Source organism: Syngnathus floridae, chromosome 21 (genome assembly GCF_059516105.1).
Source record: "Syngnathus floridae isolate MCC-2025c chromosome 21, RoL_Sflo_1.0, whole genome shotgun sequence".
Classification (NCBI taxonomy): domain Eukaryota; kingdom Metazoa; phylum Chordata; class Actinopteri; order Syngnathiformes; family Syngnathidae; genus Syngnathus; species Syngnathus floridae.
The window spans coordinates 1,215,826-1,240,893 of NC_142433.1; the positions used below are offsets into that span (position 1 = coordinate 1,215,826).

Sequence of the window (25,068 nt, forward strand, 5' to 3'; positions counted from 1 at the left end):
AGACGCAATCATTTCTCATGACTTTCCTGACTCTGTTTACCCTTCACAGCAGTTTTTCACATTGGCACACATTCTCAGAAATATACATGCCGATCTCGTGACCTCTCCTCGCAGCATATTTGTACAATCTCAGGGGTTTGTTATCGTTGCTCTTCTCTGCCAGTGTTGTTTTCTTTTCCTTTTTCATGCAGATGTCGGGCCCTTAATGAATCGCGCTCGTAGGTTGCGGCTGTCGAGAAAAAGAACAGTCCCATCTGTCGGAGGGTGATTGTCTTGTGTATTTGAAAGAAAAGTAGGACAATGCTTGTTAGCATCAAGTAGTGAAGGTCCACGGCATTTGGAGGTGCAAGAGCCGGAAAGTCTGCCATTTTGATTTGAAGCAGCCATTTTAGAGCCATGTTGGCTATTTTCTGAAAAACTCCGTTGACCAAGATTGTTAACTGCGACGAAATTCAAACCACATATACAAGACGGATGGGTGATGCGAAATTGCTAATCGCCATCGGTGGGCGGAGCAGGGCCGCCGAGTTTGATGACTCGCCATAAAACGTGAAAACTCTTAACAAGGTCAGCTCAAGACAAGAAGGAAAATGCTTTTGAGATTAGTGCGATCAATGGCCGCTCTTGGGGAGTGCATGTCTTAATCTCCATGCTCGGGGTATGCACGAGGGCAGCGCCTACTTATCGGCAGGTCTGCTTTCCATCGTCACTTTCATCCTGACTTACAGCCCTGGGCTGGCTCGGTCCCTGCATTTTCTCGCCGTCCCGCTCGCTCGCCGGGTTACAAAGTGATCTATGGTCATGCGGTCTTATCGATTACAACCTCTCAGGCCGGTAGCTGTTGCCTTTTATGATTCAAGACAAGCAGTGTATTTGTGTGGCCACTCGGGCTTCTTTGCCGACCTAACCACGCGCACATAAAGAGTTCAATCGGAAGGTTAAGTAAAGCATAAAGCAAAATAAATGGTGCGTTTTAACCTGTACAGTGCCTTCGCCATTCATGCACGTTTCCCTCTCTGCTCCCTTTTCCACTTGTGTGTGTCATCCATCTTCCAGCCTACCAATTAAGGGTCTGCCAGCCCCCTCCGGAGGTGCCCAATGCTGACATGCTGATGGAGGATGGCGAGTTGGAGATAGGTGAGCCGTCCGTCTAGCCGTCTGCCCGTCTGTCCATTTTCAACGCCTCCAGACATGTCACTTTGAAGGCGGGCTGCAAACGATACACTCTGAACTCTACCGAAGACAATTTATTTTCAAAAGACACAAATAACTCGCCGGGCCACTGCAGTACGCAAAACAAAGAGAACAATGCGAGGTTTTCATCCGAGAGGAATCTTACTACTATTTGAATAGAAGTGAACTATTGAAAAGATGCTAATCGCATATCTTTTATCGGTCTTGATGTGCGACAAAAATTCAATAACTGTGAGAAATTTAAAGCTAATTATACTTTTGTTTGGAAGAAATAGCTTTGGCTTCAGAGTCAGTTCATCAGAACATATTTGCTGATGAAATAATTCCAGTAAAACAGTCAATCTGTGGCTAGCAAGTTATCAGTTCATGTTGGTGATAAGCAATAGCTGATGAGAACTATTTTAATTTACTCTTGCCAAAATCCAAACTAGTCAGCAGTTGACGGGATCGTCATTATTGATAGTGGCGAGAAGCGAACAATAAAAATTGACAAGGGCTTCTTAAAGCGTCATATTATTATAATATTTGCCTCCTTCACACTTTATAAAACCTTATAATGCCTTTTAGGTGACATCATTAGGTACAGGTGCCATCCTGGATTCTCATTGGTCGGCAGCGATATTCTCACCTGCCGCTTGGGAGAGCGGCTCCAGATGGATGCGCCCCCGCCGACATGCCAAGGTCTCCGCTTGGACATTTTTTTTTACAGTACCGCACCTATGAGAACATTTCAAATCATTTTTCTTTGGTCTACAGTTCAATGCCCTGCCCACGATGTGCGATACGACTCGACGGGTGTGATCCTGAGTCCCGGTTGGCCCGAGAGCTATCCCAATCTGCAGATGTGCTCGTGGAGCGTCAGCGTGGAGAAGGGCTACAACGTCACCATCACTTTTGAAAGCTTTCATACGGAGAGAGAGTTTGACGTGCTGGAAATTTTTGATGGTAAAAACGGAATGCAACGCAGTTATGGGCTAAAAACACTACACAGAAATTCCACTGCCAATTCATATCCGGCATCTGAGAGTTTCTTAAGCCCCTCCCCCTCTTCCACTCTTTAGGTCCGTCCGCCAATGACCCAACGTTGGCCACGCTGAGTGGCGACCTGCCAACGCCCTTCAACATCACCACCTCCGGGCACCAGTTCTTGGTGCGCTGGTCGTCGGACCACGGCACCAACAAGAGGGGCTTCAGAATCCGCTATGTTGGTGAGTACCAAAGTATGTATCCCAACTTTATTTTACTACTAATTAGCATTATCATATTGCATGGAAAGAAAAATCATCAAAGAGGCAGACAGAAGGGTTTCCAAAGTGAGGGTCAGCTATGCGGTCAAACAGACAGTTCCCAAGAGCAATTTTAATGTCAAATTTGTGAGAGAATTCAGCACAAGTCCTGAAAATATGACAATTAAAAATAACTTGAGCACATAAGCCTCACTTCTGACTGCCTCTCAAGCAGTTGAATACATTGTGTAACGGTCACTCTCTGTCCAAATGGAGCCTGCTGAGCACAGATGGTGCTGCTTTTTGGACAGTTGGACGAGAACTTTTTGTCCGCCGAGGACCCTTTCCCATGTAATGGGATTTTATTCAAGGAGTTTTTTTTGACAGTGAAGGGCAAAATGATCATAGTAAGACCCGCTTTGTTCGTCCGCCCGCCCGCCCGCCCTTTAAGTTCATACTCTTGTTCGTGATGAATGACAGAGTCCGAGTCCGAGCAGATGTCTGTAACGTTCCCACTCGGCGGCAGAGTATCATTTCTTGGAACTGGAGTATTTCAAACGTCAGATTTTTCAGATCTTGCGGTTATTTGTTAGTTAAGCAGTGGTTAGGTTTCACGCTTGGGTGTCATGTTGTGTTTCTATTTCGGGCTGGGGTGGCTGGTAAGGGTTTGTGTTCGTGAGTGAACTTCTCTGTAAATACAAGTAAGCTTCCCTCCAGCAGGCTTCGGGCTATGCATCCTGCAGAGAGACTTGAACTCCAGTGCTTCAATTATTTTATCTGGATCTGTTTATGAAGTTAGCTTCCCTTTAGCAAGCTCCAGTGCCCATACAATCCAAATATCTTGTTTACTAGGTTAGAAATCACTGAGGTGAAGTTGTAATTGCTAACAACTGGCATGTGACAAAAACATGCTGATTACCAACTAATTGTTAAGCTCCATTACTCCTGATAAAGTACATGAAAATAAAACCCACGTTAAACAAGCCCCAAAGGGACTTATTTAAAGTGCAACAAGAAACGAGCTGATGGTCCAAGTGGAAGACTTTGACACAATTTAGTCGTTAGCCTATTAGCGTCGTTGCAGAGTGTCATGGTGTTAATGATAATAAGCTTCTAGGGTGTTAGAAGCTGCTTGCAATGTTTTAATTCACTGCCTTCGTCCTTACCACGTGACGTCAACTCGTGGCTTTTGGGAATTGTTCCGTGCAGCTCTGTACTGCTCCACGCCGGACTCGCCGCTGCACGGCTCCATCTCGTCTCAGACCGGCGGCCACGTCAACAGCGTGGTACGCTGGGCGTGCGACCGCGGCTACCGGCTAGTCGGCAACGCCACGGCCACCTGCCGCCGCACGCCGCTCGGCTACCATACCTGGGACTCACCGGTGCCGGCTTGCCAAGGTGTGTGTGTCCGTCTGCTTGATGAATTAAAATCGATTGCAGATTGCAGTTAAAACATGTACCTAAAATATATGAAGTCATTCCCTGCCATTGACCTCAAAGATCCATTTTAACTGGCAGTGAATGAGTTAAAAAAACAATTAAAAAAAAATCTAATTCCCCCCCCCAAACCTTTTCAGACAACTAAGAAAGTAACTTCCATTCTGGATCGAGTAAAATATACATGACTAACGTCGCTCCTCTGTGATCACTTGATCTAGTCGTCCTGTACCATCTGTTTGCATCCCAAGCAAAGAACCCATCAAAGCAGCATGCTTGAAAGACACAAGCGGTGCATTAAGTCCACGTGCGCGTGCGTGCATCTTTCTGTCCTCCTCAAGCTGTCTCGTGCGGAGCCCCCAAGGCGCCGACAAACGGCGGCGTTTTAACAGCCGACTACTCGGTGGGAACGCGAGTCTCCTACTTCTGCAACGACGGCTACAGGCTCTCCAGCAAAGAGCTGACGTCGGCCATCTGCCAGCCCGACGGGACGTGGAGCAACCACAACAAGATCCCGCGGTGCTCAGGTTGGCGCGACGGAAACCCCCTCGATGGCGTCACCGCCGCGCGTCTCCATCCTTCAATCCGCGGGTCTCTGGGTTGCAGTGGTGGTGTGCCCTAGCATCGGCTCTTTCTCCCTGGAGCACGGCCGCTGGAGGATCGTGAACGGCTCGCACTACGAGTACAGGACCCGCATCGTGTTCACCTGCGACCCGGGCTACTACCGCTTAGGACCCGCTCACATCCAGTGCCTCCCCAATGGCGTGTGGAGCTGGAAGAACGAGAGGCCCCATTGTCAGAGTGAGCGCTACCATTCCGTGTCGTTAGGTTTTTGGTTCCGGCGGCGATGGCTTATATCTGCCCTTTGTCACCTTTCGTCAGTCATCTCCTGCGGGGAGCTGCCGTCCCCGCCCAGCGGCAAGAAAATCGGCACGCAGACGACCTTCGGGGCGACGGCCATCTTCGCCTGCGACGCCGGCTTCATGTTGGTGGGCTCGGCCGTCAGGGAGTGCCTGTCATCCGGTCTTTGGAGCGGAACCGAGTCGCGCTGTTTAGGTACGTGGACGTAAACCTTAATTAGCGCTTCGCGAGAACAGAAAGTTGTTCCTTTCGAGGGCAAGTTGTATGTTTCTCGGCTGTCTAATGAGGACGGACGGGTGTTAAAGGTAGTCGAGGTGACCCCCACTCCACCTTCATCTGCTCCTACAGCTGCTTCCTTCTGGCCTTGACCTCGCAAGTAAACCTTTTTTTTTTTTTTAGTAAGTTAAAACAATGCCAGGCACTGACAGATGTTATGGCTGTTAGGTGGCTCATGAACAACATTTACATTCAATTCCAGTTTGCTTTTTTCCCCCCACTCCGAAAAAGCCTTAGATAAAGATAAATACAAAGAAGAAAAGAAATTGAATTTACCTCGAAGGAAAGCGCTCCCTTGTCCTTGGTGGTTTACGCTCATATGCCTGCTCTGAGAAACGAAGGGAGGAAAAAAAACACTTGAAAGTGTTTTACGTGATTTGACTCTGGATGTAATGTTTATTTGCGGATTAGAGCCCGTGTTCAAGCCAAGTTGACATTTGCTTGACTTCTAATGACTTTCCAAGATTATTTCACAAACTTTGTGGCACACCAGTGTTGCAATTTGCAATTTTTCCAATTCTTTTTCTTTCTTGCTGCCTTCCTAGCCCTCTGGTTTTTAGTCCTGATCAAAACACATTACAACTGATTTCTTGCTATTTCAAACTGGTATTACATTTTTAATTTCACACAACCCCGAGACGTGCATGAATCACAGTTTGGCAATGCAAATGAGTCATAACTGAGTAAATAAACTCGGGCTTTAATACTCAACGCAGTACAATATTGCGCAGCCTCTCCGATGCCCCCCTGACAGAAGTGGTGCTAATAAACAAAATGCTAATTGCTAATTACATGAATATACTGTAGCATTACAGTTCTTATACATAAACCGTTTGGGGAAAACAAGGCAATGCGATTGTTTGATAGCATGCTTCATATTTAGCACTCCAGGTGGCAAACACAGAATTGATTATCATAGCGAACAAGTGTAAAAAAAAAAAAACGATGCCGTTCGTGTCGCAATCATCAAATGCGACCGTGAGGAAATTCTTTGTAAACAATGCATTTCATCGTCTCTCATTAGCTGCCCTGATGGAATCGAATGTGATCGCTGCAGTTGAAAAGGGCGAGAAGCCCAAACCCAATTAGGCAAGCCATCTTCAAAAGAACATGTGCGCCTCCCTTTTTTTCCCCTACTTGATCTGGAATCAACACCAAAAAAAAAAAACACTACTTTTGGGCCAATTGACCGTCTGAGCCTTTTTAAACGGATAAATATTTGAAGTTTTCGATAAGGGCGAATAAATGATGTTAAGCCTCAGTATGAGAAGTGATTGTTGGTTCCATAATCTTGGTTCCCTACCGTCCTGGCAAATAGGCCTTGAATTCCGCTGAGTTTTGTCTATTCTGTTTTTATGTTGCAGCCGGGCACTGCGGCATCCCCGAGAGTATCGTCAACGGTCAAGTGATCGGGGAGAACTTTGGTTACCGCGACACGGTGGTCTACCAGTGTCTCCCCGGCTTCCGGCTGATCGGCTCATCGGTTCGGATCTGTCTCCAGGACAACCAGTGGTCCGGCCAGCTTCCCATCTGCATACGTAAGCGGAAAAGAAACAAATGATAAAGCTCATCAAGCGCCTCGGAGGCTGTGTCTCCATGACAACCTTTTCAGCCAAATGGCCGCCGAGCTCTTGACAGCACACAGCTATGTATACATGGCGCTCTATGCAGCACGACGTCAAGTATGTTGTCATAGGAATTATTTCAATTCAGCAAGCAACTTCCTGTTTGTTTCTCCAATTGCAAACAGACTCCAGTTAAGCAGTTCTGTTTTGTTCATGTGGTGTGGAAGCGATCCTATGTCGCCTTGTATGGCTTCTCAAATTGAGGTCAGCAGGCCACAACTTCAGGCTCCTCAAAGTAGTCTGGAATCAATTATGTTTATTATATTAATTATCCAAAATCATTCCCAAAAAGATGATATTTAGGGTCGCATGGGGCTTCCACATTTTTGGTAGACCTGCAGCAACTTTAAAAAAAAAAAAAATGATAATAACCCAAAAGGAATCTTTTTTTTTTAAATTATTTTGTAATGTGAATTTGTTCTTAGTGGAACATTTTATTGTGCTTGTTAATGCAAGAATTCTCAAGGCCCGAAAATTGGTTTGCAGGCAAATGATCTTTTAATTATGGAGATCAGTGGCGCACACACACACACTCACACACACACACACAGACTAGTGCTTGTGTGTCCGATGGAGTTAGATTAAATTTGTATGCACAAACTTTTGATTCTCTCCGATGAATTAAAAACACACACACACATCGCATTCTCTCCCGTCCTCTCTCGTCAGCATTCCATGCTCGTTTCCTTCCCCATGCCATCATCCCCCTCCGCTTCCTCTCTCCTCCGACTGTCTCCTCATGCAAACGTCAAAAATAGCCTCGTCAGCGCCGAAACTTTTTAAGCAGCCCTATTGAATCAAGCTAAGGGATGAATAATTACCACGGCAAACAACACGACACTCAAAACCAACACCTGGGGGGTTGTCGAGGGATGATATTTCCTAAAATGACACCCTTAAATTGCCCGTGAGACCCTTTGCCACCGTGTACTGATGAAGGAGATGAATGTCTATGAATCACCGCCATGTGAGCCTTTTTGTCTTTTTTTTATGCTCTTCCAGACATCAGTACCTCAAGCCGCCCAATTTGTTTTTCTCGCCAAGGAATCAATCACATAATCGAAGGAGAAAATGCTTAATGAAAAGCTCCAACATTTATAGCATGCTTCTGAATCACCACCATGTCTCCATAACAACTAAACTTGCTGCTTAGTCGTTTGCTTTATTTGGACATCCTGAAGTAGGATATATTGAATCTATTCTGCTCTAGCACACGTGTCTACTTTTTTAGGGATTCTCTATTTTGGTGTAAGTTTTCCTCATGCGTTTGTTTCATGGTCCTTCCCTTTCAGCCATCAGCTGCGGCCACCCGGGCAGCCCTATCTACGGCCGCACGGTGGGGAACGGCTTCAACCTCAACGACGTGGTCAGCTTCGTGTGCAACAGGGGCTACGAGATGGAGGGGCCGGCCCGCGCCCACTGCCAGGCAAACCGTCAGTGGAGCCACCCGCCCCCAACGTGTAAAGGTGGGGAGAAAAGTTGAGTGTATTCAACCCTAACTGTACGTATGACCAACAATTTGGGAGAAACCATTGCTTATCATATCACCCTGACCTGTCAAATTATATTTATGAGATGGCATCTTGACAGCAATGTATAGTTTGGCAGATTGTTTAATGCCACTCCCAAACAAAGTGAGTTTGACCAGACCACATAACTTTGATGAAAGTCCTTTAGCTTAATGCTACCACACACTGCAAAAAGCAATAGATAGGCTCATAAAACTAGCATTGACGTTGCAGTGTTGTAACTCTTAAAGCAATGGATATTTGAGCACAAATATTATAAACAAAAATAAAAAAATAATAATAATAATTATGTAAAGCGAACGAGAAGTGAGCCTGTCAGGTTAATGCCAAATAACACATGCTTTCGTCTGCGTTTGTGTCTGTAGTGGTCAACTGTTCGGACCCCGGCATCCCGGCCAACTCCATCCGCCAAAGCAAAATCGAACATGGCAACTTCACCTTCGGCACGGTGGTGTTCTACGACTGCAACCCGGGCTACTATCTGTTTGGTTCGCCTGTGTTGAGCTGTCAGCCTACCGGACAGTGGGACAAGCCGCTGCCGGAATGCATCGGTGAGAAACGCACCATTCAGTCAAGGCTGTGGAAATGGAACAATCGTCACTCAAGTTTTTTCCTCAGATAAAAGAAAAACAACATTCTTCCCTCTGATTAATTCAACCTTACTTGAATCAGTTTGACATTTTTCTAAACAAAAAAAAAAATGCTTTTTTTTTTTGAGGAATTCAAACCCCTCATGAAAACAGGTGACAGCAAATGTTCTGAACCCTGCTCTGTTTTTTTTTATCACTCGACATCAAAATGAACACAACTCATGTAAATTTATCGCCTTTGCGTCAGTTTTTGGGTGGAAAAAAGCCAAAGCGGTGACACTTGCCATCATTGAAATGTTATCCTCGTGTCCTGCAGCCATCTTTTTCCTTTTAAGCTCCATCAATCAGCTTCTTTACAGCCCTCCCCCTCCTCACTCTCTCTCTCTCTCTCTCGCCCCAGTTGTTGACTGCGGGCACCCCGGCTCCCCCCCAAACGGTGTGCTGAGCGGAGATAAGTTTACGTTTGGTTCGACGGTTCGATACTCCTGTCTGGGGGGCAGGCAGCTAAAGGGGGAGTCGTCCAGGATGTGTCAGCTCAACGGGATGTGGAGCGCCCCCATGCCCTTCTGCTCTGGTAAATTAAGAAAAGCGCACACACACACACACACACACACACACACAATGCATCCATCAGATCAATAGATGGAAAGGATTTAAATGGATGCACTTATTAAAAACACACCTAAACTGATGAAATTGTATTTTCAAGGTATTGCTTAGCACATGTCAGATGATCATATCACTTTGAGTTAGCCCAAAGAAGACTCTGTGGCTCTCAGTTTTCCACATAAGAGGTTTAGCGTGCTTGCTTCAAGCACTTTGTCACTTCCAGTTGCAGTAATTTTATGTAACAAAAGTCTGCTGGCTTAAGGCTAACATGGAATGTGACAGGAAAATGGAAGTTAGTGGAGCATCAACACATACATACATCTTCAAACCTTTCTCCTTTCACCTCAAACTATGAACATATTATTGGGAAATATTAAAAGTTGATGATCACATTTATTGAGTTCAGTGTGTCCTTAAGAGGCCTTTGAATTGAAATGTTTGGCCTTGATTGCAGCTAAAATAATAACAGGTTGGAGGTGGCTGATAACTAAAAATATGTACGCTTTTAATTAAGCTCAAAAGGCACTTTTCAGGGCTAGACTCCATCACATTCGTTTTCTGCCGCTTTTTCAGTCAGCCTGAATTTCTATTCACACGCAATACTACTTAATGCACTTGCATAATGGATGATCTTGGCAGTGTTGTATCCGTATCGCCCATAAAGCAAACAAAAATGCACTCAAGGAAAAAAAACAAAACTCCATGTTGGAATGCAAATCATATCTTTGGCCCTGAAAATGAAAAATGTAATTTGGCCCCTGGAGTTCCCTTTGCTTCCATTTAATGGAATTAATGGACAATTTTTCATTGGCTGGTCTGCATGCTGACTGATTTTGTCAGTGACGAATGATAAACAACAACATGGATGGAAAGTTTGAGCTTTTTTTTTTTTATAAATTAATTTAATGTAGTCATTGGAGGACATGATGCCGTCCTTCTGTACAATGTGAACTTAGCCACAAAGTTGAACTTGCGTTGAGATGGCCAACTGGCTTTGTTAGCTCCAATCAACTCGGTAAGGTCAATATGTGAATACTAAGTCATGTGATAAAGCAACAGCAGCAAGAAAGTAGCATTTGTCATTTAAATTGCGTGCGTGTCTGTGTGATACATTTATGTGTATGCCTGAAAGCATCCACACACATTTGTCAGGCAGAGTTTGCTGACCGTGCAGTACTCCAAGGACAAAGCAAAAATCACACACTCATGCTCTCACACACACAAACACAAACTTCAGCCTCAATTTAAGTACATGAACGCACACACACTTGATGCATATTTTTTAAATGTTCGATTTTAATATGAGGGCCCATCAAGGATTCTACACATGACTGATTTTTTTTTCTTTTATTCCCCCCGCCGCACAGGTGACATAGCTGGCTCCTGCGGCGATCCGGGCATCCCGTCCCACGGGTCGAGGGAACAGACGGATTTCCGTATCCGCTCCAAGGTGTTCTTCAGCTGCACGGAGGGCTACCAACTGATCGGCTCGGCCGAGAGGATGTGCTTCCCCAACGGGACGTGGTCGGGAACGCAGCCCTTCTGCAAACGTAAGAGGAGGACAATGGAAGGCATAAAACTGGGGATAACACTTCATTTGTTTGTATTCCAGCCATCCAGTGCGATAATCCCGGTACTCCCAGTAACGGCAGAGTGTTTCGACTGGACGGGACCACCTTCTCCCACTCGGTCATCTACTCCTGCATGGATGGATACCTGCTCTCTGGCACCACCACCAGGCTCTGTCTGGCCAATGGGACTTGGTCAGGAACGCAGCCCAACTGTACCAGTAAGAAATTTGATACGTATATTATTGATTTCTATTGCGATTTGCAGTGTGTTTATTTGTGAATGGCTATTTAAAAATTCACCCATTCACAGATTTGGACTGATACCAAAGAGTTGTCTAATATTTAAGTACTGCTTTAGTGCCATCTTGTGGTATCTTGGTGCCATGTTGAAGTGAGGTTAGGAGCTTGAAATAAAAAATAAAGAAAATGATCATGTTTTTTTTTTTAATCACAGTAAAAATGAAAAGGGAAAAACACAGCAAAACAAAACATGAATAAAAAGTTAAATGTCTCCTGCAACAAAAAAGAATGCTCAATTGCTAAATGAGCTTTCCCGCTGTTCTTGTTTTGTTCCTGCCTCGTCATTTAAAGTGAAAGGTGCCTTGAGGTTAAATAGCAAGCTTTATGTGTTGCTAAAAGGAAATATTTACTTTTTCTTTGCAGTCCTGCCAAGCTGCTGATGTGTGATCATTAGGCTTCCTCCCACTTCCCAACCGCACTTTAAATTATTCCCGTCTCTGAGTAATGGAACGCTCCTCGGTTTTTCCGTGCCGCTGCCATCCACGTTGAAGAATGACGCGTGCGGCTATGATCGGTGTTTACTTAAGCAAATTGGCTTAATGAACTTGAGGAGAGCAAATGTCAGAAAACCTTCAACAGTAAGAAGACATGTTAACATGGGTGGGAAAAGATGTATAGAACCGCTGGAAGTGACGTGAAACATTAAAATGCGACTGAAAAAAATGTATCCAAGCGGAAAACACATTCAACATGGCCACAAAATCATCAAATCATTTATAGGGGGGAAAAAAAATTGCAATGTCAAGTTTTGAGAGTGCCATATTCCAAAGTGACTTTTTTTATAAATTGATTTAATAAATTTAGTCAAACTTTATGAGGATTTAAACGGCCTCTGATAGGACAAAAGGTTCCCCGCGCCCGACTCACAGGAAGAAGATGACAGGACATCTATTAATAGTCATGTACGCATGCAGTGGCAGCTTTAGAGGAATTCCAAATAGCTATTAGGTTATGAAGGACAGGACTTTATAGGTACAGTCAAGGGAATGCTAATGTGATTCCAAAGGGAGACCCAAGACAACCTCGGCCGCTCCCAGGTGTCGCTTCATTTGAAACCACTAAAGGAAATGAGACACATGCTAATACGGGTGGACTTAACAGACAAGGCCCTAACCCGACCCGTGCTCCGAAACCTAATCGTAAGCCCAATCGTTTTGTTTTTTTAATTTCAAAGTGATAAACTGCGGCGATCCCGGAGTTCCGGCGAACGGCCTTCGCTACGGCGAAGACTTCACCATCGGCCAGAACGCGACCTTCCAGTGCCAACCCGGCTACAGGATGGAGGAGGACGGCTCGCCCGTCAGGATGTGTACTCAAAACGGGACGTGGAGCGGGAACATGCCCATATGCACAGGTACTGGTGCAATATCACAACATTTGGCCAAATGACTTATCGCTGTATGGTGATGCAATTGATATCATCCCCCATCTAGCGGTGACGTGTCCAACTCCCCCAGCCGTCAGCAACGGGGTCCTGCAGGGTAGCGACTTTGAGTGGGGCAGCAGCGTGAGCTACAGTTGCTCGCCGGGCTACGAACTGTCCTTCCCGGCCGTGCTCACCTGCGTGGCCAACGGGAGCTGGAGCGGGATGCTGCCGCAGTGTCTACGTAAGCCCACCACGCATTTGGCTCGCCATGCAAAATCAACACAGTCTTGATTGTGTTTGTTTGTTCACATGCAGCCAAGTTTTGCGGCGACCCCGGGACCCCAGCCAGCGGTTCTCGAGAGGGTCGGAGTTTCATCTACCAATCAGAAGTGACCTTCTCCTGCTCCCCTCCGCTTCTTCTGGTCGGCACGGCAACCAGGCTCTGCCAAAGTGACGGCAGCTGGAGCGGTACACAGCCTCGCTGTATCGGTACGAATTTTGTTTTGTGTTTTCAAAATTGTTCATGCAAAACTTGTGTGACGCTTCAAGGGACAGAAGTTTCCTTTGTTTTGAGTATATTCAGGTGGCTTCCAAATGACTGTGTGGGTTTGTCACACATTATTTATGTTTGGCTGCGGACGGCTTATTCCGATATATTTGTCGCTCAGTGGGGAGCCGTCGGCCAACGCCGCCGTCTCATGTCCCTCTGCCTTAACGATCAGGGCAATTAAGGGCCCACCCACGTGTCGCATTTTGCAGGCTTTTGCTCCCGGTTAAGCCGGTCGCTGTTCATCAAAGCGCAAGTCACACAGACGCATCAAGAATAATAATGACGGAGCACTAGACAGACATGTTGTAAATGATGGCAGCGGGATAAAAGACGGGTCACCGCTCTGATTTTCGATAAATAGGGACGTATACCGCCTGCTTTTTTTTCTTTTTTTTTGCACATTGAGGAGTAATTTCAGATGAAGTTGGAATCAGTCGAGGTTGGCCTCGTCGTCCTTGTTAACCTCGCTTTAGCTGCCCGGGGTCATAGACTTGGGCATCGATTTCCATTTGTTGTTTTCATCATGCGTTTTTCCTGAAAGTGTGTTTTGTGGAACAATTAGAAATAAAAGATGGATGCTGGATAGATGGATGAATGGGTAGTTTTATTAACAACCTATCCTAAGTATTACTTTGGCACCCTCTTGTGGAATGTTGATGCCAAGTTGACATGAGGTTGCTCGCCAGTTGGCAGATGTTGAGCTCACGACCAAGATAAAGTCTTCCTCCCTCTCGCCAGTCACTAAAGATTATCACGACATTAAAGGGGCTGAATTAATTGGTCGATGCTGGCTGAAATGAGGTCGAGTGAGGTACACGTGACAAAGTGAAAGGCCTCTGCTATTGAGTCAAAGGCCAAGCTTGGCGCGTCACTCTGCACACAGGTGTGATTTGCGAGTAGGTGCTTCAGCGTCAAGTAAGCGCTGACTCATTATGCTGGAGTGTTGCTTTATACAAGCACGCACATCACACACACTTAGGTGACTCCAAGTAGAATGTTGGGACAACTTGATCAACTCTCAACACATGCTCACACATAAAACAAACAGACTTCTGAATAAAAGTAGGAAAAAGGTTAAGGGGATAATGGTGAGATTTGATTTTCGGTCAGTGTGAGAATTGACTTTTTTTTTGTGGACCATTAGAGTTTTTCCAGTGGATGCGAGAGATGAGTGTTTTCAATGAGTAAGAGAGTTTTTTTTGTGTGTGTGTAAGAGGCTTTTGGATGAGTGTTGCAGGTAAATGTTATTTTGAGCATGTAAGGCACCTACCTCATAGCTCTCTCTTGCCGATTGGCTTTGCGACAAAGCTCTGCTGCTCCCTGCTGGCGCGCCGGTATGCAGCAGCCCCTGTTGCCATGACAACAGAGGACCAGGCGGAGAAGACCGAGGGCGTAACACTTGTGCTCCTTCTTTGCAGAGCCGACCAAGACAAGCTGTGACAACCCGGGAACGCCCAGATACGGATCCCTCAACCGCACTTTTGGATTCAAGGTAATACAATCAACCCCCATTTTCAGACACAATTGTTCAGTTTCCACTTTTGATAAATATAACAAAAGAGAATGAAACTGTGTATATTCAAGCATCAAAATGTATCTGTTTTGTCTATCCCAGGTGGGCAGCGTGGTGTCTTTCCAGTGCCAGCCGGGTCACCTGATCCAAGGCTCCTCCTCCAGAACCTGCCAGCCCGACCTGAGATGGAGCGGGATGCAACCAGAGTGTATACGTAAGAGTCCCATTCATCGCCATCCTGTCCCCTTCATCTTTTTTTTTTTGTCTTACTCTTCTTCCCGGCTGTCACCTTGCTGCAGCACACGCATGCAAGCAGCCCGAGAGCGTGCTCCACGTGGACGTGGTGGGCATGGACCTGGCGGGCTTCGGCTACACGCTGGTGTACAGCTGCCAACCCGGCTACTTCCTCGCCGGGGGTTCCGAGCACCGGGTCTGCAAGAGTGACGGCACCTGGACCGGAAAGATGCCGATATGTCGCGGTAAAATAAAACATTGAAGTTAAAATATTAAGAAAAAAACAAAAATCAACTGAATTATTACAATTTTTAAATTCGAATGCAATAGAAAAAAAAGAACATCAGCCATGGATTCACTTTGTGTTGCTTGGCCTGCAGATTTTCCCCCCCAAAGGCTTGATGAGCAATTAGCTCCAATCACATGACCAGCACTGAATTCTGATTTTGTGCCGCGTGCATCAATGGCACATTAAGCCCACTTCTGGCACATTTTCTATCAATTTCCATGTCGTCAGTGGGCGCCAAATGTGTATTCATGTGCTTTGTATGCTTGCAGCTGGAGAGAAAAAGAAAACCGTGAAACCAGCAACGGGAACGCCGAGCCCCAAACTCAACGGTTAGTCTTGATTCCATTTTTGCGGGCGGGTTGTGCACGGCCCGCAGCCGAGCGTGACCGCCGCTCTCTTGTCCGCCGGCCATGTTTGTGATATTCATTTCTCCAAAGGTCACTATTTTGTCGAGGCGCTAAAGGCTTTTGAATGTGAAGTTGCAGCTGTAACAAATGTTCCCGTTTAGCGCCAAGTGCTAGCGACGTCTGCCGCATAATAAGTGACTATTTACATCAAAGTGCATTTCATGGGGTTCACGCGGGGCCGCGTTTTACTATGTTGCAGCTACAGTGCGCCAATATGAGCAATATCAAATCTACTTGAAGCTGCCTCCATTTTATTCATCAATCTATACTGAACTCAATTTTATTTATAGAGCATTTGAAAGCAACCCGGAACAAAGTGCTGGACTGTATTGAGCATCATAGCGCATCTTTTGACCTTTTTTTTTTCTTTCTCCCGCAGTCCCCGACGACGTTTTTGCTCCCAACTACATCTGGAAGGGCTCGTACAATTACAGGGGCAGGAAGCAGCCCATGACGCTGAGCATCACCAGCTTCAACGCCAGCACGGGCAGAGTCAACGTCACCCTGAGCAACGGCAACATGGAGCTGCTGCTATCAGGCATCGTTGGATAGATGATATATTTGATTAGCTTTTATTTGCCGTTTTTATTTTCATCTTGTCATTCTTCTTCTTGTGTGTCTCCTCCTCCAGGTCTTTATAAGACCTCCGAAGCGCGTCTGCTGTTGCTGATGTACCACGTCAACTACGTGCAGCAGGGAAATCAGCTGAAAGACTCCAGCATTTCTCCCGCCAAGATCATAGAGGACTCGTGGACCATGGACGGATTTGTAAGAACTGACGTGATCGTAGCCGAACAATTCATCGATTATCGTTGATTAATCGGTGCAACTTTTTCTAGTTTCAATTGTGACTATACCAGAAACTGCAACAACTCGTGATCCCAAAGCCAAGAATAATTTCAAACTCAACGTTACTAACATGAACGCTCTTGTGCATTTTCTCAAATTTGATTTATTGACCGTTGAAGGTGTCGGCCGAACCCGACGGGTCCAGTTACGTGTTCCAGGGCTTCATTCAGGGAAAAGACTACGGACAGTTTGGACTCCAGCGACTTGGTGGTATTTTTCACCAAATGTCTCGATGCTGACGACGATGATGATGCTCACGGCTAACTCCCCGCTTGCTTTTCAGGCCTGAACATGTCGGAGAGTCAGAATTCACATCCGCCTCAGCTGGGCACCAACAGCAGCTCAGTGGCCATCGCCATCCTGGTGCCTTTCTTTGCGCTCATCTTCACAGGATTCGGCTTCTATCTTTACAAACAAAGGTTCGTACCAACGAGTGCATGGATTTGTACGTGCCTGGCTTTCGCAAAAAATACATCAAGGGTTGCAACAAGCTTTCCAACCGTGGCTGAAATTTTCCTGGCATCTTTGGGTATCCAGCATCCCTCGTCGGCGCTTTGTCTTACGACTTATTATTATTTTTCGATTCTTTGGGTACACAGGACCACGCCGAAGACCCAGTACACGGGCTGCTCGGTCCACGAGAACAACAACGGGCAGGCCGCCTTCGAGAACCCCATGTACAACACCAACGCCAAGGCGGTGGAGGGGAAGGCGGTCCGCTTCGACCCTAATCTCAACACGGTCTGCACCATGGTCTGAGGAGCTGGAACGGAAAACGCTTTCCAGTATTCCCACAGGTCTCGGTCGCTCCGTCTGGAATCTCGCATTGCGGAGAGTAGCAAAAGTTTCTTATAACACAGGGGGAAGCAAAAAAAAAAAAAAAAAAAGAAAACTCATGAGCAAAAGAAGGGATGAGGGCAGCCCTGGAGACGGCGCCCTTAATCCTGAGTGAATGGCGGATTAAAGTCAAAAAGGGAGCCCGGGCCCCAGTGGAGCAGATGAGAGCAGGAGGAAAGAAGGCTGACTCACGGAATGCTTAAAGCACTTTCTCATTGCGGTGGACGGAAAGGCCGAGGAGACGCAGACAACCCCGAACTGAACTGCAAGTCGATTAAGCGAATCGTCTAGAGAGAAGCAGGGGCGGTTAAGATCTTCAAATCCCCTCGCAGCTAATCGGAGCAAACCTGAAACTCAGTGGGAGATGTTTTCACAATGCGAGCCCGATTCCAAATAGACTCCGATGTGAGGCGGACTAACAAAAAAGACTGAGAGAGAGAGACACATATTCCAGCTCGAGCACTTAAAGCACATCGGACAGGAAACTCTTCCTGTCTGCCTCGGAGAACTTTGACGTGATGAGTCTAGGCGGAGAGCGCCGTTGGAACTGAACCCCAAGCGGGCTTTGGCGCCCCGCCCTGTCAATGTGGGCCGCCGGCGCGGTTCCGCTGTGATCCTGCACTCCGCGAGTGCTTCCTTCTTTATTTGTTACTACTGCAGAATCTTCTGATCTGTAAATCTATTGCGAATATATATATAAATATATATTCGGGAGCGGTCACCACCTATATTTTTGCGCTATGTATTTGCCACGGGGGCGAAGACAAGACGGATCATTGCAGCAGATTACCACGTCTGGTTTAACTATCCGGCCGACGACCTATTCTGTTTTTCTTTCTCCCCTTATTTTCCTTCATGGAATGTGAAGTCGCACACTTTCATGGCTTTTTGTGACGATTGAAATGAGATGAGCCCTTTTCACTTGATTTTAGTGTCCTCTGAGATATCACACTTCTGAACTCAGTCGTCTGTCTGACTTGTTTGATTGTGCTGAAATTTGATGTGTTTGTCGTAGGACTTGAGACCTCAACTTGGAACTTTATGGTAAACAATTGGATGCCCGGTGGACTACACTGTGGTTTTTTAAATTTCCAACTGTGCATTTCAAGAAACACAAGCCTTATTATTTCAGCCTGGTTTTCTTTGTTCACTTGTGGTTGTTTCCCATCAAAAATAAATTTGGCAGGTTTATTCCGAGGTTGCAACCAACAGTCGCCCCCCTCCCAAATTGGCCAGTCAACATGTTCATTTGTGGTCTTTTCTTTAATGAGTGCCAAAGTCAGCGTTTAATTTATTTATTTTACTTTAAGATGCTGCCAGGAGGACATTTTGTTGGCAGTACCGTTCTTCCACACTCATTTCGACAGTTTGGAGTGATTGTTGTCGTGTGTGTTGTTGTCTCATCGTGGTTTTAGTTGTTGAGTTTTCACAATGAATCTGATACAGTGCCTACCAAAAAACAAAACATTTTTGGGGATCCCACCTTCTACACCCACTTATCCCACGTTCAAATGGTATTTTATCACCGCCACAAGCTTTTCTCAATGACTGCAATAAGATTGATTGGAAGGAGCCCCCACCCCCTTGCCGGACATTCAAATTATTCCCTGTTTGAGAATTTAAAAAAAAAAGAAAAAAAAAAAGAAAAGAAATTATGGTTTAAAAAAAATATATATATACCCAACTAAACAAAGTGTTTTGTACAGAAATATATTTTTATGATGAGAATATTTGTAAAATGTAATGACTCTATTATGTAAATTTTCAATGCAACGTAAGATTAAAAAAAAAAGGCTACTTGCTTTTGTAATTAACATGATTTGGGTTTTTTTTTCATTGTGTGTTGGGATGGCGCCCGGGTCTATTTTTTTCAATAGGTTGATCTTGCTGTTACTAATAAAACAAACGGCGGAGACAGTGTTGCTATCTTACCTTGAGATAAAGTCCCCAAATTTTGGCCTGTTCAATTTCTGAAGTTTTATCACCAAAAATGCAACATTATTTTATTGCATTTTATTTTTTGTTGCAGTGACTTTTCAGACCTTTGAAAAAAAGTTTAATAGTCACAATTTGTTTTCTTCATGCTATGCAGAAACTTGGTGCTGCTTCAGCAGTGAAAAAGATTTAGAAATTTAATGTTTGACTACTTGCTGTGACATGATTATTTATTCATTCCATTCAAAGTATAGAAATATTCACTTTTATTATGGTGAGGCAAATTTGAATAGCCAATGTGCAACGTCAGCAGTGCGGCGAGTCACGCTGCCAATTTGGCAATATTCGACATTGTGTGATGACGTCGGTGACAGCGCAGAATTATTTTTTGATATGGCTGTCATGTCCTGTTCGAAACGACGCAGCTTTTCGTCTTTGCCAACAAAAAGGTAGCAAAGTTCAATATTTTACCACATTTGACAAAGAAACATTTGCTAATTGCTTCCGTGTGTTCCACAGGTGCGTTGCTTGTTGCAATTAAACTATCGGCGTTTTTCCTTTTCTGTTTTTTCGAGGCTCTAAATGTCACCAAAATTGTGCTTGAATGCAGGAACACGTCGTTAAAGTTCATACTTCGGTGCTGTTCTTGCAATGTAAGTATTGCAGCTCCTCTCGGTTCAAATGTCATACATTTAAAAAACAGACATTGTGGCCCATTTTTAACGCGACCAGAAAAGCTGACGCCTAAGCAAATAACGTCAATGCACTGTGGCGGTTGAAATGTTTAATATTATTTTGTTGAACAATATCTAAATATAATATGTATATTTAAAATTGTGTGCTTTAAAATTTCACATACAATTGTGTTCAAAGTTTCCACTCTAATAAGTATAGAATGGCGTTTTGTAGGACATATTGTTGTTTTACCCCATACAGCCACTAGATGACGCTACAGTACGTGTAATTGTGTAGGAAGCCTCTCGTTTAATGTTTAATTTAAATAACCTACACGAGAAAAAGATGGTCACGGTCCCACATATTTCTCAATATTACTATTTTACCAATATTATTAACATGAAGATTAAACAAAATAAATATCATTGTTCCTGATGACTCTCAAAGGACTTTATAGTTGTACAATTAAGTAAAAATTGGACACATAAAAACTATCTCCACAGCAACATAAAACAGTAAACGCAATAAACACTGAAATAATTCCAACAAATTATATCCGTTAAATGACGTTTGATTTTCTTATTGCTCGGAGGGCACAATTGTTTGTAAGTGGCAGTGAGAGTGATGTAGCAGAAAAACCGCTAGGTGGTGCCACAATGCAAAAAATAAATAGAATGGTAGGCTTTGCAGTGAGACAGGCAGTAAAGTCACCCACGATTGAGAGTGAAAAATAAAATACACGTTTGAAAAGTTCAAGGTATTTAGGAATATTAAACTAGGTCAAGACATAAACAGAATGTGTTCCATTCCAATAAATGAGTTAATTAATGAGTTACTTAATTATTCTTTTTTTACCTTTACAGATGCAGATGGAGAATTTTTGTTGCCATGATTGGCTCTGTACACACAAAGTGCAAGAGGATTAAGTAAGTATACATTTTTGTTAAATTAAGCAAATATGTGGAAATGTGTGATTCTCAACATAATGGAATCTAGACTTAGGATTTATAATCAATGTGGCCCAAGTGTGTATTTAATGTACATTTTTAAAAATAATAAAGCTGAAAATATTTAAATTGGAATAACATTTTCAAAGCCACATTTCCCCCCCAAAAGAAATTATTTTCTGAGAGCATACTTAATTTTGTGATATATAGTAGCAGTAAACAGTAAAACTATATTTTGATATTTGTTAAAAAGAAAAAGGAATTATTTGATGACATTTTTTTATGGGGGATTTAAGTATACATTGTTGCATAACATTTTCTTAAGGGATGCAGCGCTACTACTTTTTCAGAACATGTGTAAGTATAAATAGCTACATTTAGCCGATACCAAGTATCGATACTTGACACTAATTTTTGATCACAGCGACACAAAGAAACAAAGAAAAGCATTGGAAAAAAACATGCTGGAAAGAATTGGAGAAAAATGCTGCAAAGGAAAGCAAAGGAGACAAAATATTGCACAGAAAAGCAATATGCAGCAATATGATTCTTTCGTCACAACTACAAGCCTGAGTGAGTACCGATATGTTTCTGTGTATGTTATTGAGACAATTCTGTTTAAGTTGCTATTTAAAAGTTTACAAAATACTGTGACATGATTGCTACATTTTAGCCCATCTATGGCATTTTGTATCATGTGTTAGCATTTTTTGTTAGTATTTTGTGTTACTTTTTCTATGGTTGGGCAATGATGAAAACAATAATAATAGACACTAATAGCAGTTTTTGTACATGTATCAGCAAACAGCATCGACAATCCGATGCAGTTATCGGTACACCCCTAATGTTTTTGTTTTTCGATCCTTCATATAATGTACGGAAGAGTTGAAAGGGTGCAGTAAGTTTCGCAGTTGTACCGGTCCACTTTTGCCCCGCGTGCGTCTCAGTTTTGACCCGTGTGCTTTAAATACTCTGCATGTCTTCCGATCAGTCAGTCGAGCTTTTCCCAGATCACTCCGTCTTTCGTCTGTCATCTCTCGATCAATGGGGGGGGGGGATTCGGCCCTCCGGGACGTTTTATTTCAATAAAGGAGCCCGGCGAGCCGACAGAACGATGTTTTGTAGCAGCCACATTAATTATGCATCTGCTGCGGAAATCAGCCGGCCTTGATCATCCCGTTTTTAAGTTTTGTTTATTTATGTATTTATTGTAGTCCAACTTGGAAGGATAGTTAATTGGCAGTCTTGTCACATCATATCTGGCTTGTGTTTGATGCTCTATATGGTCCATGATTTATATTTATTAATGCTGTTTGTGATGACTTCCATGCATATTCATTGTTAGATTTTCAACTTGTGAGCAGTTAGTGTGTCGGAATTTCTGCATTTTTATGCTTAATATTGATTGGCAAATAATACCATGAGAGTCAATCATACAGAAAATACATGGAATAAGATCAACATTCAGACTATATTCTTATCAACTGATCATTCTGGAAAATTTGTTTTATGTCCAAGTTTAACTTTGACTTTCACCCTGCCACCTCTCTTAGGAAAGAGAAAATGTATGTCCATAAATTAGAACTTTTTCCACCCAAAAAGAACTCTATAAAATGTTTGCTTTAGTTACTCTTCGCAACTTTTATCCCAACAAAATAAGGAAAGTAGCCGTCCGTTTATACTTTGCAGTGTGCAAATGTGAATATTATTCTGACTGGACTGCAGTATAGGACTGTAAATACATTCATGGCCTAAAGAGGGCACTCAAATCTTCTCTGTTGCCGTGGCCTCTGTTGGACACGAGACATTTACTGACAGATCCAGCTGTAATCAAAAATATCATGTCTATTTTCCTAATAATAACGAGCAAAATGAAGGCTATTAAGCAGATTGACTGTCGGGCTGTGGCTATTCGTCCGCACGTGTGCACATAGCGCCCCCCTCGGCCTCGAAGCCGCTCGGCATGACCAATCGATGCGCTTGCGAGACAAGCTCATCCGTGTCCGACATGGCGCTGCAACCATGTTTGATTAAATGGCCGCCGCATCCTCGCCGGGGCACAAATCAATGGCGTTGGTGGGGCGGGAGGGAGGGAGGTTCACCTTACATGACGCGGCCCAATGTGGCGCCTGCTCGTATTGACCCGCATAGCAATAAGGAGAATGCCATTTGTCACCTTTGTGTCATTTCTCAAGGTTTGCTCCCTGATGTTTTAAATCAGCCGGTGTTTTCAAACCTTTTTACACAAAGTACCACTCAAAAATGTGTTTCACTATCCCAATAATGACCAACATTAAAAGACAGTAACGTAATGGGTGCAAGTGTTCCCACTCAACACACCAACCGCTCCTTTACTCATATCATTTTATGTCCTTCATTTTTTGGGACTTTAACCGTCTCCAAAACTGCTCCAAACAAAAATCTGGAACACATTGACTTGGATTTAAATGTAACACTTTGACAGACTTGATAGTACTTTACGTTAAAAAAGATGAATTGAAATAGAATAGCTAGCTTCTTATTGTCATAACGTGGCGCTAACAAATTTGGGGTCTCCTCCCGAGTTTGTTTTTCCTCCAAAGTATTCTTTTCCCACAGTGTGAGTTTATTCGCTCTCTCGACTACAAAGTAGACATTGTGTCCTCAAAATGCACTTTGTTTCCCGTCCGGCTCACCCCCACTGCTCCATTGTTTCAAGACGTGAGCGGCTATCATGGGTTTTTTGCTCCATCCCACGCCGCCCCGTTAGGATGTCGAGCGCGAGACGCGGCAAACGATCGGCGGGCGGTGTCGGATCGCTCTCGTGCGGGATTTGTTTGACTCGGGTAATTGAAAGTGTTTTAAACTATTACGGCGGGCACAGGGGCTTGTTTAAGTGTCGAGCTGCCAGTCACCGAGGCGGGCGGGCCCCGAGAGCGGCGGCCTGTCAAGGCCCGTCAGTCAGTCGCTGGAAAGCCTTAATGGATTTCTCCATGCCGGAGCTCAGAGACATAGACGGGAAAATCAATGGGTTGTCATGTGTGAGTGGGATCCATCCAACAAGCGGCAGCATAAGTCAGATGGAATGTTTGTGTGTGTTTAGTATATGCGTGTTACGCTTTGTGATAGTGCTGGGAAAGAGGCTCGTGTTCCAACAAAAATGTTTTCTGGCTATTAGAGGAGCTGCCTATAGACTCTTGCTAGCTAGCTGTCGATATAATTTTCTAGCTTGCTTGCAATAGAATCTCGTTGGCTTGCAATTTATAGAATCTTGCTAGCTAGGAGATCGTTAGTCTTGTTTCATACTTGGTTATGTGTTTTTTGTTGTGAAAGATCATGTGATACTTGGCTTTTTTGGATTGGCGGTGAAATCTGCAACATTACGATGCCCTTCAAATGACAGCAAAAGCAGTTGTTAACGAGTTGCAGGAACCTGCACGATATGCGTCTGTTCATTGATTGTGTCGCTGCATGTTTGAATGCGTAAAAAGGAAACATTTGCTCAAATAAAAGTACTCATTAGTCGCAGTGCCCTTTACATTCATCGAGATGCCACACGATTTGACATAATGTCTTGCTGGTGAAGTTTTGTGCAACTTGATCGAATATTTATCCAGATCATGCTTCTCGAATTCCAAACCGTCCAACTTGAGAGAGATGAAAAGTTTCACTGTGCTAACTGTCGAGTCACGGGCGAAGCAGCTTTTAGACAAACACGTTGGATCCAGACAAGGCTGCGTGTTTTGAGTGTGAAACGCAGCATTGAATGATGGCGGAGTTTCGTAGTAGCGCTTGTTTCCACTCATTGCCAACGTAGGCTTGAGTCTTTAACACAATCATCTACTCAGTCTGCCACTGTATTTATTCCATTGCTCGCAGTGAATACCTGCTCTTCATCTCCAAACCGGCATCTGTGATTTCTCGCCCGCCACGTCATTTTTCTATGTTTTTTTTGCCTTTTATCTCTGCCAAACGATGGCATTCGCCGCCGTCACCGCAGTCTAACACGAGGCAGACTCGCATGTCTGTGTTGAGCTAAACCAGACGACCCTGTGAAATGCATCAAATCATTCCACCATGTTGAGAGCCAAAGTGGTAATTACTCATAATTGAGGGTGGCTTCAATTTTTTTTTTCTCACTTTTTTTTCTAAATTGGATGATTTCCTTTTTTTTCTTCTTCTTTTGAAACGATGGCAGATACCTCATAAGTTTTTGGAAGAAAATTGAAAACAGAGGTTGTTTTACTTGACTTGTGTTACATTTCCAAC

The 25,068-nt window shown here is 44.2% G+C and overlaps 2 protein-coding genes across 22 annotated transcripts in view; both read left to right on the forward strand.

Moving 5' to 3' along the window:
- The window catches only part of csmd3b (CUB and Sushi multiple domains 3b), a 140,966-nt gene extending 121,788 nt beyond the window's left edge, over positions 1–19,178 (forward strand). For 4 of the 10 annotated variants that reach the window (XM_088365943.1, XM_088365953.1, XM_088365952.1 and 1 more), the window contains 26 exons: positions 1,057–1,137; positions 1,762–1,875; positions 1,951–2,139; positions 2,256–2,414; positions 3,630–3,818; positions 4,199–4,384; positions 4,464–4,658; positions 4,740–4,913; positions 6,359–6,532; positions 7,912–8,097; positions 8,514–8,699; positions 9,139–9,312; positions 10,715–10,897; positions 10,960–11,136; positions 12,393–12,572; positions 12,652–12,825; positions 12,900–13,073; positions 14,553–14,626; positions 14,750–14,861; positions 14,947–15,126; positions 15,440–15,499; positions 15,957–16,115; positions 16,209–16,345; positions 16,546–16,636; positions 16,710–16,845; positions 17,026–19,178. In XM_088365943.1, coding sequence (XP_088222069.1) covers positions 1,057–1,137; positions 1,762–1,875; positions 1,951–2,139; positions 2,256–2,414; positions 3,630–3,818; positions 4,199–4,384; positions 4,464–4,658; positions 4,740–4,913; positions 6,359–6,532; positions 7,912–8,097; positions 8,514–8,699; positions 9,139–9,312; positions 10,715–10,897; positions 10,960–11,136; positions 12,393–12,572; positions 12,652–12,825; positions 12,900–13,073; positions 14,553–14,626; positions 14,750–14,861; positions 14,947–15,126; positions 15,440–15,499; positions 15,957–16,115; positions 16,209–16,345; positions 16,546–16,636; positions 16,710–16,845; positions 17,026–17,185 — 4,004 coding nt within the window. In that variant the 3' untranslated portion in view covers positions 17,186–19,178. The remainder of the gene's footprint in view (positions 1–1,056; positions 1,138–1,761; positions 1,876–1,950; positions 2,140–2,255; positions 2,415–3,629; positions 3,819–4,198; positions 4,385–4,463; positions 4,659–4,739; positions 4,914–6,358; positions 6,533–7,911; positions 8,098–8,513; positions 8,700–9,138; positions 9,313–10,714; positions 10,898–10,959; positions 11,137–12,392; positions 12,573–12,651; positions 12,826–12,899; positions 13,074–14,552; positions 14,627–14,749; positions 14,862–14,946; positions 15,127–15,439; positions 15,500–15,956; positions 16,116–16,208; positions 16,346–16,545; positions 16,637–16,709; positions 16,846–17,025) is intronic. The other 6 variants (XM_088365944.1, XM_088365948.1, XM_088365945.1 and 3 more) reach the window with 6 other exon arrangements.
- A 254-nt stretch (positions 19,179–19,432) lies between these two features.
- LOC148379693 (teashirt homolog 1-like) overlaps positions 19,433–25,068 on the forward strand; it is an 81,222-nt gene continuing 75,586 nt past the window's right edge. For 3 of the 12 annotated variants that reach the window (XR_015855224.1, XR_015855223.1, XR_015855222.1), the window contains exons 1-3: positions 19,439–19,647; positions 19,774–19,851; positions 20,737–21,393. Coding sequence is in view for 2 of the 12 variants with exons in the window: in XM_088366117.1 (XP_088222243.1) it covers positions 20,762–20,799; positions 21,245–21,393 (187 nt within the window). In the remaining 10 variants the exon portion in view is untranslated. Of the gene's footprint in view, positions 19,648–19,773; positions 19,852–20,736; positions 21,394–25,068 lie in introns of all 12 variants that reach the window. The other 9 variants (XR_015855226.1, XR_015855228.1, XR_015855230.1 and 6 more) reach the window with 7 other exon arrangements.